General features: G+C 50.0%; 1 protein-coding gene and 1 long non-coding RNA gene across 2 annotated transcripts; both read right to left on the reverse strand.

Annotated features, from left to right (window-relative positions):
• Positions 1-249: 249 nt before the first annotated feature.
• Positions 250-4,295, reverse strand: LOC118166689. Its single transcript, XR_004750668.1, has 3 exons — positions 3,560-4,295; positions 1,434-1,609; positions 250-895 (listed from the first exon to the last, which is right to left on the reverse strand). It is a non-coding gene; the product is annotated as an uncharacterized LOC118166689 (long non-coding RNA).
• Positions 4,296-8,203: 3,908 nt separating this feature from the next.
• On the reverse strand, positions 8,204-14,242 carry ARL9 (ADP ribosylation factor like GTPase 9). The gene is made up of 4 exons (XM_035324321.1): positions 14,117-14,242; positions 13,446-13,614; positions 10,467-10,642; positions 8,204-9,405 (listed from the first exon to the last, which is right to left on the reverse strand). The coding sequence occupies exons 1-4, from the start codon at positions 14,240-14,242 to the stop codon at positions 9,226-9,228; spliced, it is 651 nt and encodes a 216-aa protein (XP_035180212.1). The 3' UTR covers positions 8,204-9,225.
• Between the last annotated feature and the right edge of the window lie 422 nt (positions 14,243-14,664).

Here is a 14,664-nt window from a genome sequence, read left to right on the forward strand (position 1 = left end):
GTGGTAGAAAACAAACCCGTCTGGGATGACAACACTTCTCTAGGGCAGCCTCAAGCAGCCACCCTGGGATTTCCCTGCTGCCACAGGGACAGCCTGAAGAGGTGGGCAACCTCCCCTTCTAGGGCACCCACAGCCCATCCACAGCAGCCCACACTGCCCCCCACACACCCCAGGCCCTGGGGTGGCAGAGGCTGGTGGTAGTAAGTAGTGAAGGACAGACAGTACATGGGCTAAAAAAATAACTATGTGGGCTAAAAAATAACTCACACCATTACCCAGTGACCCTATTTCTGTCACAAGCACATAACTTTGAGTGCCACTAAGATCTCTAAACTTTAGCAAACATTTTGAAACCCAAGGTCAGGAGCTGCGTTGCATCATCCTGCACGCCGTCAGCTTTGATTTGCTACCCTTATGTGAAGGAACAGTTCCTATGCTGGCTTCCCCAACAGTTATTTCATTACTTCTCTGACTTTTAGGGCAAAACAAGAGTGATAAACCCCAGACACAATCCTCCCTAGGGAAAGAGGCTTCCCACATTAGGTCAGATTCTGCTCTTTTCCCCGGTAACCATTTTGTTCTTAAGGAACGACTATTTTACTTAACTCCCCAGATAACCCCAGTAAGAGGGAGCTGCTTGTAAGAAAGCACTCTTGCTGGGTGCTGCCTCTGCACTGCGTGTCCGTGAGGTTTTCCAGCTGCAGGAAAACCCGAAGTAGGTGATCTTCCAAGGGGTGATGGGGGCAGCCAGCAAGAGCAGCAGTGTGTTTCTGAGGAAGCTTAGCGCTTAATCGGACGAGCCAGATCTTGGATCCGAGCGGAACAAGTTGCCTTCTTAGCACTCTCCTTCACGGTGAAGGCATCTGGGTTGAACTGAGCCACGTCCATAGGAGGCCTGAGGAAGTGAGGACAAAGCAGGTCACACCAGGCTCTCAAAGCTTCCTTCTCCACCCAATGCCTCCACTGCTGTCATCAGGACACTAGCGAGAGGAGGAACCCTGTTTCCCACTGAAGCTATCACAGCTGCCAAGCGTGCCCTCACCCTCTGTGAAACATCCCACCCAGGATTCCCTACAGCCTGGGCTGAGGCCAGCTACACCATGCTGGGCAAAAGGAATGTGCTGCACTTTACCATGTGTCAGCTGGTTGATTTTTTTTTAATTGCAATTAATAACCAAGATGTTACAACCAGTAATTCCTACTAGTATTAAGTTCTTATTCCTTCTTTTTTAGTTCTCCTTCAACCTCAAAGATGCTTTTGAGACTAGAATTCCTGTAGCACTGACACATCCAACCATGTAAAATCCATGCCTTTTGGAAGCTGACAAACAGGGCTTAATTATGTGTGTCAAACCCAACTCAACAAGGTGCCACAGCCTGCACTAAAGGTGCTGACAACTGAGCGTCCCCCATGGCAGGGGAGTAGTGCCTACCTTTTACAAGGCTGGGCCAGTTCCACAAGCCTTGGTGTGGCCACTGCCTGTTTCGTGGCCTCTGTCACTGGCCACTGAGCATCCCGTGGGGGCACATAGTCAGGGTTCAGTCTTTTTGCCTGAGCCAGCTCTAGGGTCCGAGGGCTTGCAATGGCTTGCAGAGCAAACCTGGAAACCTGTGGGAGAATGGGGAGGAAGGTCCTCACAGCTGCTTCTAGCATCCAAGAATGACCAACCTGCAGCTCAGTGTACCTAGGTTCACTGATCATGAACAGATGGGACATGGTCCCATCCACCATGTATCTGACACCAGACAAGCTGCAGAAGAAGAACCTACTGCCTAAGCAGTCCCCCAACCTGTCCTCCCGTCCCCTGGACAGAGGACAAATCCCACTCTGCAGCCCAGGAAGTGACTACATCAGCCTCACAGACAGCAAAACATCCAGGGCTGCCATGAAGAGAGCTGGTGGCTCATGCCCCTGGCCTGGCTACCAGCAGCTGGGCACCCAGTGCTCTCCCCCAGCCTGCGGGCTGTGCCGTGCACAGTCCTTGGCAATGCTGCCTTACCGGCCGGATGACACTCTCAGGGAAGCTGCGCTCGTAACAGCAAGTCGTCTTCCTGACCCGGGGCTCTGCAAGGTGCCGTAACCTTGAGGATGCTCTGTACAAGGCCACAGCATTCGTAACCCGTGCCGGCACCTACAGAGGTTCAGATTGGGAAGAGGGATGTGCGGAGACAGAGCTCATTCACAGCAGCCCCCAGAGACACACACCCCCTCCCCGTAAGGGCTGAACCTCACCACTTCAGGCAGCAGGAAGTCTGGCTGTAGCACCTTTGGCCGGGCAAGCTCCAGGATCCGCGGGGAAGCTCTGTAGCTCAGTGCAGCTGGTGACACATGCCTCTCAGGGGACTGGTAAGGTCTGGAAGCAGAGAGCCATGGCACAGCCACTCACAGCTATTCCCCCACAATGGTTAAACAGGGCTGCAGCTGAGGTGTTTAAGTCCTGTGCTTGCACAAGGGAAGTCAGCTGCAGGAGAAAGCAGCGTTGTCTCATGGCCACTTCCAGCGTACAACCCACTCATCCTATAGGTCCTAACCCCAGCAGGCTCCCTGCTCTGCATTTTGCCCTCTGTTACACCCATCCCCTGTTCCTTTGTATATTAATTTGAAGCTGCACTGATGCTGCAAGACCCAAGGGCCTACCTACACCCCGTAGGCTTCCTGGCCTCTCACCTTTGCTCCAAGTAAGCTGCATGGAGTTTTTTAGGTTCAGCCAGCTTCAACAGACGATCAGAAGGGAAGCCAAAATCCACTAGTGGGGGACGCTTCCAGACCACTGATTCCTGTCCACTGCTGTACAAGGAGAGGGATCTTGAGGAATAGCTCAGAGCTTGTAAAACATAACTGACAGCAAACACGATCCTGGCAGATGGTATCCAAAGTCTGGTTAAATATCCTTGCCTGCTGGATGTACAAAAGTTGGCACTGGTACACACAGAAAAGCCATGAACAAATAGGCATTTACATTTGGGATTGCCTGACTTCAAAGGTAAAAGCTGTTTGCATACGCAGACATTTTTTAAGCACCCCCAGTGAGTTGCTTTCAAAGGCTAGGCCTTTCCTTGGACGTTTCAAGAAGACACTTCACAGCACAAAATCAGCAGCATCTCTGTTGTTCGACTCCCACAGAGTTGTTTTTTTTGGGGGGTTACAGCAGAGGAAAACACCCCCGCATGCTGGGGAACTGAGCTCATGGCTCACTACAGGTACAGCCCATCCAAACCCCCAGCTCTGGTTGAACTGGCAACCACCCCATGCTGCAGAAGCCCTTTCCTCAACCAGGAAGAGGAAATAAAAGGGCACCAACTTAGCACTCTTCAATTCCTCTTCATTTTGGAAGTCAGGCACTCAGGGTGACTATGTTCCCATAGCACTTTCTTCCCTGCTGCAGACAGCCCCTGCTCCAATCACCAGCGTGGTGGGTCTTAGTAGCATGGAACTGCCCATGGTACAGCCCAGGCAGGCAAGGAGATGGCACCTTCCCTTTCCCTAGGAACATTCCCTTGTTGAGAGAGAACCATCTGAGCTGCAGCCTTCCCCAGAATGTACTCCTGCATCACTGACCTGCAATGGTGCTTGCCGAAGTCTTGCTTGGGTTTGGCTAGTGCCACTGTTCTTGGGGATGGCTGAGCTGTTGCAGCTTCCCTTGAGAGGGTCCAGATTGTCTCTTGGTTTCCCCACACAAGCCTAGCAAGAATGCCAAGGGTGTGAAATGTGCCTTTAGAAATATGTACAAATGTGAAACGTCCTTAGTGGGATCTAAGGGATCTATGGATCCCTTCCCTGCCTAGGATGGGACACACTAACAGTCCCTGTGGCTCCCCACAGTTGTAAAGTGCTGCTGCCTTTCCCTGAGCACTCACCTTCTTCAGCACTGAATTTCCTAATGCTGTGCAGGTGGGTTGCTGTCAATTCAAAAGAGAAAAGAGGCTTCAAGTAACGCATCTGTTTTCACAGCTCCCAGTGGATGTGCAAAAAGGGTCATTTCGTTCCATCTCTGAAACCCTTGCAGGAGTTTCGTGATTGCATTTTTCTTGCCTCACCATTACCACCTGGCCACACCACAGGTATGACGGTAGAAACAATAATAACGTTACGGTCAGGGTGTGCCATGGAAAGTGGGTGAGGTTTTGCAGTACGTTAGTGGTTAGTCTCCCATGCCCAGGGCAAATTTGGAGTTGCTCATCCCCCATGGAGAACGGACAGTATGAACTCTTCCATGGTGGGAGAGGGCACCAGAGCAGTCACAACAGGGGACAGCAGTGTAACGGGCTTGTGGAGACTTTCTGGAGCAGTGACACCCCTGCAGACAGTGGCAAAGACATGTTATCAAGAGCCTGGTGGTTCAGTTTGTTGAGCCATAGCTTGGCCCCGTAATACAGACAACATCTCTGTTCCTAAAGCTGTGCTGTGTCCCCCAGGATACACCAGCCTGTGGCTCTAAGCGGGTCGAGTCCCCTTGCACCACACAACCATCCTGCCTTACAACATCTGAGCACCGCACCTCGGATGGGGCAGCAAAAGTTAAGCCCAGTTTTTTTGATTGAAAACGAGAAGAGCAAACTGAGTCATTTGGTGTTCTTGGAGTCACGAGTGCTTTTGAGAGGGAAGCGCCAGCATGACAAAGCCAGTGAGTCCCCAGTGGCTGAGGCCCTGTCAGTCCCCGGTCCTCAAGCCAGACCCTCTGGGTGCATTCTTACCTGGGACTGTTTGCACAAGGCGCTTTCTTGGGTTCTGCAAGTTCTTGTATCCTGTCAAAAGTGCAGAAATGGACAGATGTGTCCTTAAAACATCCAGTTAAACCAACACAGCATAAAACTACTGTGGGTTTTTGTGCTCGCTCTCAGCCTGCAGAGACACAAGTGCGCGCGTCTGCCTTCACTGCAGGCGATACAAACCTTCTGGGACACGACGAGGAAAGGGGGAAAGTACTTCTCTGGCTCATGGCTTGCCATGCAACCCCAGCATGCAGGAGATGGACAATCTGCCAGCCCAGACACAGACACAGCCGGTATCAACGGTTCCACTGTTTACTGAAAGGTACCACGGAGACAGCACCGTTCCACCTGTCTGCTGACAGACAATGGCTAGTGCTCTGGGGACACCCCTGTGGTTTCTCTGATGGTATTGAAACCTCTGGTGGGACACAGCACTGGCAAATACTTACCAGAGAGCACCACGAAGACCTTGTGCTGGCAGGCTGCTGCCAGGGCATCCTCACCTCACACTCCCTTGCAAGATGCCTGCTGATTTATCTCCCTGTCACACCTAACCACTGCTCGCCAACACAGCTCCCTGGGATCTCAGTGGGAACTGCCTGTGGGATGTTGGCCCCCTGCCTCCAGTTCAAGACGGGACATGCTCAGGAAGGCAGCAGTCATCTCAGGAGCTCAAAACCAGTTTCAGCAGCTTCAGCCAAGTGGCTCTCCAGAGGCTCATCAGTTTTCCTCCACAGACAGCACTGATCCACTACACAGTCACATCCAAACTCAGCACCAGTAGACAAATATCCCCACATGTGCATCTTCAGCAGTTCTGCAACCTGAGGGAATGAAGAAATCTCTCTGACAAAGAGTCCCAGGGCAGCCTTTGCCATTTGGTCCTGCTTTTGCTTTTTAGCAGGGGAAACGAGGCCTTGCTGCAGCCAGACACAGAAATACCTTCCTTCTGCTGCCTGAGGTCAGTCAGTCTCATTGCTTAAAAGGTCCCAGCTGCCTAGGAAATCAATCCCTTGTAAAGCAGATCAGAATTAAAATAGTTCCACTGAAAAGAACCTAAAATAATTGAGTCCCAACTGCCTCACCAATAAACTAAAATTAAAGCATATTATTGAGAGCATTATCCGAATGCCTCTTGAACACTGACAGGCTTGGAGCATCAACCAGCACACTAGGAAGCCTGTTCCAGTGTTTCACAACCCACACAGTAGAAAAAGATTTCCTAATGTCCAGTCTGAACCTCCCAGCACTAGTCCCTTTCTGCTGAGCTGCTCTCTGGTCACTCGCCTCCCAGGCTGTACTAATGCTTGGCCTTACTTCACCCCAGGTGCAGAACACCGCATCTTCCTTTGTTGAACTTGATGCTGTTGATGATTTTCCAATCTAGATCCCTCTGCAAGGACTCTCTCATCCCTCCAGGGAGTCAACATCACCTCCCAGTTTAGTATCACCAGCAAACTGGCTAAGGATGTGTTCAATCCCTGCATCCAGATCATTGATTAAGATGTTGAACAGATCCGAACCTAGAATTGAGCCCTGGGGAGCACCACTAATGACCATCCACCACCAAGATGTAGCTCCATTCACTACGACGCTTTGAGCTCTGCCATTCATTCAGTTCATCACCCAGCACGGTGTGAACCTGTTCATCTCACAGCTGGACAATTTGTCCGGAAGGATGTGCCATGAGGGACGGTATCAAAGGCCTTATAAAAATATAAATTTATAAAATTATAAAAAATATAAAATTATTTTTAAAGCCTTATAAAATCCAGAAAGATTATATCCACTGCCTTCCCTTCGCATCCATCAAGAGGATGGCCTTACCATAGTAGGAGATCTAATTACTAAGGCAGAACTTTCTATTGACGAAAGTTTGTTGACCATGCATGATAATAGCTTTGTTCTTTACATACCTTTCAATATCCTCCAGGATAATCCTATCCATACCTTTTCTACATACTGAGGTTAGACTAATGGGTCTGTAGTTTCCTGGGTTTTCTTTCATGCCCTTCTTGTCGATAGGTGTAACTTTCACTAGCTTCCAGTCAGCAGGGACCTCTCCACCTCTCCAGACTCCCAAGACCTTTGACAAATTGTTGAGAGGTCCAGTTTCAATATCCGCTGACTCCTTCAGTGCTCAGGAGTGAATCCCATCAGGCCCCATGGATTTATGAACATTCAACTAATACAACCAGTCCCTTACTATTTCAGTTTCACAGCTTCTGTTTTGAAGGGGTAAGACAGTCAGACATTGTCTGTACTGAGGAGCAGGGGGAAAGACAAAACCAGGCATCCTTTTGTCTGTGTATTTATCACAGCAGCATCCAATATATTGACTTGCTGGCCCAGCATAAATCCCCAACTGAGCCATCCCCTGGAGGCCTGGGGCATGGCTTGGGCACTAGGGATTAGGAAGCTAGGGCTGGGAGGGCTTCTTACCTGTTGTGTGAACATGCAGACAAGTGGCAAGAAGCTTTAATGTCAAGAAGTGAATTTAAACACTTGGTAACATCTGCAGCTCAGGCTGCCTGCTCTTCAGCGTGAAGTAACAACGAGGCAGCTAAGTTTGTGCATCTCCTCAAGATAATTGGGCAGTTATTTGTGTTGTTGACGGTATCCTTGGTACCTTCTCAGTGCAGCTGCATAGCAATGCGCTTGCACATGAAGCACTCCATGCCTCTGGTAACTGCTCCTCACTGCAGGGCTCTAGCAGCTCTCAGGACCGCAGGACCGAGCACTGCCAGCACCAGTTATTACTCCCTTTGGCTGTAATTTCAAGGGGAAGTTACGAAAGCCTCGGGGGAGGCTCAGCAGCGGTACTAAACCGTCACATTTTAAGACAGAGAACAGGAGAAAAAAAAAAAAAAAAAGATGTGGCAATGTGCAGGAAGTGTGGAGAAACCAAGGAAGATTATGGGCAGCCCTTAGCCCAGATTGCAGCAAGAGCCACAGGCGGCCCTGAGGAGCTGTGAGGCGCCTTCCCACCCCACGGGCTGAGGGGATGGACACGGGGATGGCCACCGGTGGAGCAGCCTCAAAGGGAGGCAGATAGCTCATCCCCGCCTGTCTCCCACGCCGTTTGACAGCATAGCGGGGCTGCCCGCCAAGCTGCCCTTCATCTAGAGCCTGTGAGGGTGCCTCTGTGGCCCCTCTGCCCGCAGCAGCCTTCCCTTCGCTCCTGTCCTGCCTCCACGCCACCGGGAGGCCTCGGAGGTGTGAGGCCATCTGCTTCGTCGTGCTGCCTTGCTGCGGGCTCTTCGGCCCAGCTTTCGCTGGCTTCCCTCTGCCTTGAGCCCAGTGAAAATCCCACTGCCTGCAGAAGCTCGAGCCCTGCTGGCAGGGGACTGTTTGCACAGAGACAGGCCAGCCGAGCACCCATCCCTTACAGAACTGCAAAAAGAACGATTTTAAAGGTAGCTGTCCAAGAAAAGCCATGAAGGTCTGCTGCGTCATTCCTTGTTGAAGTAAATGAAACCCAGACCAGTCGTTAAGAGTAAAATTTTCTGATTTATGCACCTGTTACAAAGGACAAAACTAGAAAAAACTTGTATAATACATTTGGTTATAAAACGTGTCTTTTGCAGTACTGCCTGGAACCTGAATCACATGTTTGGAGTGTAATTACAAAGACACTGACACTGAGAAAGTCACACTCCTTTCCAACTCATCTTCCTCATCTGCTGTCCTAACAGAAGTCACTTTCCAAAAGTGATAGATTTTTCACCCATAACACTGCTTGCTCAAGCACAATCTGGACTGAACCAAAATAAGCCACTCAAACTGATGGATTCCCCCAACCTCTGGTGCCAACCTAACTTAAATGCTTTCAGTCACTACCTTAAATTGCTCTGCTTTTTTTTTTTTTCCTGTAAGCAAAGAAAATTTTAATGTCATATTGCTTTAATTTTCTTGTCTTTCTTATCCACTAAAGAAGCTGTAAACAAGCCCAATTTCCAGAAATTACCAATCTGTCACTCCCCTAAAAGTCAGCTCCTACAGAGAACAACAGAAGTTATCACTGTCAAAAATGCAGTTCTGTCACAGGACTTAACTTTCTGACATTCTCAAGAGGTGGTCTCATTTTTAACAAAAAAAACTCTCCTAACAGAGTTCTGTAAAATCCATTACCTATGAAGTAAACATAATTCAATTTAAACCTGAGACATCAGGCCAGGTTAAATTCACTGGATACAACTTTGTTTCATTAAAGTCGATGGTTAATTCCAACCTGGCAAGAGGCCATCTCAGCCTAAGCTATATATACCCCTAATTCTGCTGTCTGAGAGTTTCACCTTCCCCTACAAATAGGCTACAAATATATTATTTTCCAAAGGTATTTTAAAAACACTACAAAATAGATTTTCTTACCAACTAGACATCATTTTCAGAGGAATTCCACACCCACAAGGAAAAGGTACTTCTACATTTCAGCTGCCATGCAGCAAACCGACCATATACTAACACCTCAACTTCCCCAGCTGCAAGTATTGTGTCGAAGGAAAAGAGCTGTCACTGCATTTCCAAAAACAGCTCTGCTATCAGCTCCTTGGCATCCTTCATGCTGGAGGAGATCTCTGAGCCATCCTCTGCCACGTGGGTACCAATCAAGAACATCTTCCTCTTGTCCCCGATATCAGACAGTGCCAGAGCATCGTGGATATCTGTGATGCAATATGCACCTTCGAGGTCCTGATACACAAAACCAAAACAAGCCCGTTAGTTGCAAGAGGTGACGGCACAAGTCCTGCTTTGAGCCTTTCCTCAGGGAGAGGAAGGGTCTCCGAATATCTGGGGGCACTGCTCTTCTGTGTACCCTTATGAGATCGTGTTCCCATGCCCTAAAATGCTTTGGAACCAAAATGTTTATCCTTAACCTAATTTCTTCCCAAAGAAATAAGGGTATAGCTCTGCTTCCAGTTATTTCAGTGTTTCCAATAATAACGTAAGACTAGCTGGACAAGCTAGAAAAAAAAGTACTGCTGGTCCAAGACCTCAAGCACCCCACACAGAGTTACAAGAACAGGGCAAATATACAACAGTCATTCCCTTGTTAGCTTCCCAGCCGCCAGGACTTCTGTCTCAGGGACCTAGAGAATCAGCAGTAGCATTTGTGTTTGATGAAGCCAAGGCTTACAAGACTAATACAAAGGACTGCTAGTAACTGCTAGTTACCAGAAATTTAGGTGGTGACAACGTAGAACAAAACAAGCACATGGCTCCAAAAAAGATTAATAATAATAATAAAAAATCTGTGCTTAAAGACTTTCGGCTGTTCTGTCATCTACCACAATTGACACTTTTGCAGAAATCAGAAGAAAACTCTGCCTTGTGAAGAAAGCTCCTCTTCTCTTGCACTTCAGCAAGCAACCATAGGAGCAACTACAGGGACAATGTGAAAGCAAACAATTGTGCTTTGCTACGTGGGGGCTGCTAGGTAAAGTGGTACCCAGGCACAGATACTCAGAACAGAAACCTAACTCCAGGTTCAACTGCGGTCTCCCTTGCTGCTCACAAGCCTTGCAACTCTACAGCAGTTTTCACCCTTATTTCCACCCACAGCTTGTTTTGCACCATCTCTGAGCACAGGACCTTCATCTTACAGATCCAAAGCTCAACGCCAGATTATTTCCCCTTGCTGTCAACCGGTGCCCCAGAAAACTCCCCAGCATGTGGCCGTCTTTGAAAAGCTTTATTTGCTGTTTCCAGAGCTGCTGCCAGCCCAAGCTCAAGTAAGGGCAGGGAACTCCTACCTGCTTGTTGGCCAGAACCACCACTGGCAGGGTGGAGTTGTTCTCGATCAGTTGATGAAGCAGCTGTTTCGCCACAGGCAGTCGAGCATGATCAGCTGAGTCCACGACATAGATCAGCAACAGCACTTGGGGCAGGTACATCTTCCAGTACGAACGCAGAGATTCACCGCCCCCAACTGGAAGAGAACACAGCAACACAAGATTCACCAAATAATCCAAGCAGCACAGCTCCCGGAGGTCCAGACAGCAGGCTCTGGGTTGAAAACCCAAGGAATTTGGGTTACTGTACATGAGAATGAAAATAGCTTTATTTTCCCCAGACAGGTCCCACTTTTGAGGCAGGCTTATGGGTGTGCTCAGAAAAAAATAAATAAAAATCTTTCCACTGCAAGCTCTTGAGTTGTGTTTTTACTGTTGCTTTCTGCCCCATGGATCTTGTTCTCGAGCCAGAAGGGACAGTGGAAAAAGGTTCAGTGTCCAGAAGGACAACGTGAGAATGTCCCCACTTCACAGGGATGCCCATCTCATCTTAAGACAAAGCAGGCCTACAATTTCCTAGAGAGAAATTTAATTCTGGCTTGGGGAGGGCTCTCATCAGATTTGTATTACACTAGGGACTAATTCAAAACTCCCACAGCTTTCGTACTGTCAAAGCACCAGAGGTGTTTAGGAAGAGATAAAAATCAAGTTCCAGCAGACTCTTTGAGCTATCCTTAGGTGATAGGATAAGTCTTTGCACAGGATGCAATTCTACCCAGACTCTTTTCTGTTGGGTACGGAAGAAAGCTATTCACCTTCAAAACCAGGGCTTGTAACAATTCTGTGGTGAAGCCATGTGCCTGAGATTGCTGTTCCCATCTGAGAACATCGGTGGTGCTGAGTTTAATAGAAGCAGGAATAGCTTATAGTATATTAAGCATTTCAGGGAGGCGACAGGATGAGAGGCAACAGGCACAAACTGAAGCATGGGAAATTCCATCTGAATATGAGAGGGCACGCCTTTAGTGAGGGTGACAGAGCACTGGGACAGGCTGCCCAGAGAGGCTGTGGAGTCTCCTTCTCTGGAGATACCCAAAACCCACCTGGATGCCATCCTGTGCAACGTGCTCTAGGTGATCCTGCCTGGCAGGGGGGTGGACCAGGTGATCTTCAGAGGTCCCTTCCAACCTCAACCATTCTGTGATTCTGTATATTTTCAGCTCTCCAGGTCTATCACTTCTAGGCAATCAGGGGCAGGGAGGGGGTGTGTGTGAAGGTACTTTGCAGAACACCAGGCTCAAGAGACAGTGGTGACTTGACTCCAACCGTATCAAGTTTCCAAAGCAATATATTTAGGTTTCCCTATAATAGTTTCTTGTCTTATTTAGGAACTCTTTTCAAAATTGACTTGCTAGCCAGCCTATCAAATCTACTGCCCTTAGTAAATTTGTTGTTTCAAAGCAATTTTGCCTTAAGTCAAAATTATTTAGCAGTTTCAAGAACACACAAAGCGAAGCAACATTTCCCTGCTAGGGTGTTTGTGCCTCATCTTCAAGAGCCCCAGTGCAGTTCTCCCTGCAGATGCAAGTCTGCCACTGTGGGAAGGAGCCAACAGACTCTGACTTTACACTTGAGGCAGATACCTCTGACTCTGTACTGTAGTGTTCTGTATGCTCAACACTATTCTTTTTGTTCAGCGCATTCATGCATAGCATAAACCAGGGGTCAGCAACCTCATAGTGAACATTTTTTCTTTCCCAAACCAGAAGCAACTCAGCAGAAGCCAGGAGCTCCTATCCCTCGAAGAGTCAAGATTCTCTATCCCTTGAACAGGCAAGATTCCACCTACTTATTTACGTGACAGTACAAAGAAAAAGGATTTTTCTATCTGCCCAGGCTAGCAAAATAAAAACCCTACTGTCTGAAGATCATAATAAGCCACATGTTCGTAGTGCAGGCTGCTAACCCCTGGTCTAGGCAATGGTACAGGCTGGGTAAATAACAGATTAGAGCGCCATGCGCGGATTTACCTGGCTGAAACTGGCTTGAGACATTTCATCTCCCACGGGTCAGATCGCAGCCAACACATCTCAGTCACTACCAACCTGGACCAGAGAGGGAAGGATGACTCAGAAACAACAATTCTGCACTGCACTGGGCCCAATGCTCCAGGCAGCAGCAGGAATACTGTGGGTTTCTCTAGCTTGGAGAGTATCTCATTCCCAGCAAAGTCAGTGGGAAATACAAGTGTCTACTACCAACAAGGAGTTGGTAAGCAGACTGTAAGCATCTCTGAAGAGGTGGTTTCCCTAGCACGGTGCAGAGACTTCCACAGTAGGATGGGGAATGACATTCTGCCTTGCAGACTTCATCCTCACATCCTAAATACCACCTGCCTAGTAAGAGCACAACTGCTTTATGCTTGCTGACAAAGGTACTGAGGCGTTCCTGGGCTAGCCGCCAACTCAGCCAGTCAAGAACTGGCACAGCACAACACAGAAACAGGAAGAACTAAAAGGCAGCCTCTGTCCCCGTAGAAAGCTAGCACCGGTGAGGTTAGGATGTCAGCCTCTCAATACCAGGGACTGACCTGACTCCAGGGCCCCTAGATACGTTTTTGAAGAAAAAGCACAAAGAAAAGCTCTGTGTGTTCTCCTCTTTCACCTTATTGCTCCTCTTCTACGCTTGCCCTTGTCAGGCACGAGCACCAAGAAGCTGTACGATGAACAACGAACAGAAGCTGCAGACCACAACACAGGCCTTACAGGGACACCTCTGCTTTGGGCTGGTTTCACACCATCAGGTTTGTTAGCCTTCTCTGGCATACAAGGTTCTTAAACGAGCAGGGTGGGAAAGCAGGATCTCCAAGGAGAAAACAATCACAGCTTTGTGATACTGGAGCAGGCATGAGGAAATACGAGGCTTTAAAATATAAGCCTGATCCCTAGCACGCAGGATAGGAGCTTCTTCTACTTTCTGTACTAAAATAAATTCACTCACTCTCCAGAAACTCCATCTGGGACTCTTCGGTGTTGACACAGATGGCGTTGAAGCCCTCGGTGGGAGCCACGCTGCGCTTCACGTGGTTAGTGGCCAGCGAGTGGAGAACGCTGGTCTTCCCCGCGCCATCCAGGCCCAGCACCAGTATCTGCTTGCTTTGCCGTTTGCCCTGTGAAACGAGAGGCGGCACGCTCGCTCGGGCACCTGGGGCAGGCACCAAGCTTAGTGGGGCCAGGGGAAGAAAAGAGGAGGCACAAGGAATCCATCCACGCCTGCACAGAGAGAACAGGGGCAGCCGCTTTATGCTGAAGGGAAGGATGCCTGCCGGGCCGCTGGGGTAGGGGTACGTCGCGTGGGGTGTGTGAGGAGCCTGCTGAGCGCCTCAGCGTGAGGCTGTGCGTTCACATGCACGAGGAACAGACTGCATTTAGCGATATGGCCTCCGACACACGAGCCGTGCTGTGTGGTGCCGGGACACGGCCTCCGACACACGAGCCATGCTGCGTGGTGCCGTGCCTCGGGGTCTGCTGGGCCCCCCGTGCCAGCCCGCCGCCCTGCGGTACGCGCACACGCGGCCAGACGGCGGACGAAGGGAAGGGAAAGGAAGGGGCCCCGCTTTCGGGGGCTCCCCCGGCGAGAAACCGCCCGCCGCCCCGCCCTGCCCCCGGTACCTGCTCAGCGGCGGGCGGCGCTGCCCGGCCCCGCAGGCAGGCCCATGCCCAGGCCGCCACGGCCGCGCCGCCCGCCATGGCCACAGCGGCCGCGCAGAGCGCCGCGGGCCGCAGGCGGCTGCCCATGGCCGGCCCGGCCCGCTCGGCGCCCGGCTGCGGCGGCGGAGCTCGGCCCGCTGGGGCCGGCAGGGGACACGGCTCCCCCTACAGACACACGCGTGACCTCGGCCCTCCCCCGCGCGCATGCTTGCGCCCACGGAGCGCTGGCGGCACGGGTTTTAAAGCCCTTCGAAGACAGAAGGCTTTACCTTTTCGGCTCGCGGCTGACAGCTCTCGCCCGAGTGCTGTTTGTATCCACTGGAAGTCCGTGCATGGAAAAAGGGTTTCGCAACCATCGGCTGCAACCATTTTGCAACCAGTGGCAGCTGGCTTGCAGAAAAGGGGACACCAGGTCGGTTGCCACATGCTTTGCCATGTTTTGTCTTAAATCTTGCTCTTCCCCCTCAGATAATCTGTATAATCTAGTCCATCTGTTGTTTTTCAAGACC

Source organism: Oxyura jamaicensis, chromosome 4, assembly GCF_011077185.1.
Source record: "Oxyura jamaicensis isolate SHBP4307 breed ruddy duck chromosome 4, BPBGC_Ojam_1.0, whole genome shotgun sequence".
Taxonomy (NCBI): Eukaryota; Metazoa; Chordata; class Aves; order Anseriformes; family Anatidae; genus Oxyura; species Oxyura jamaicensis.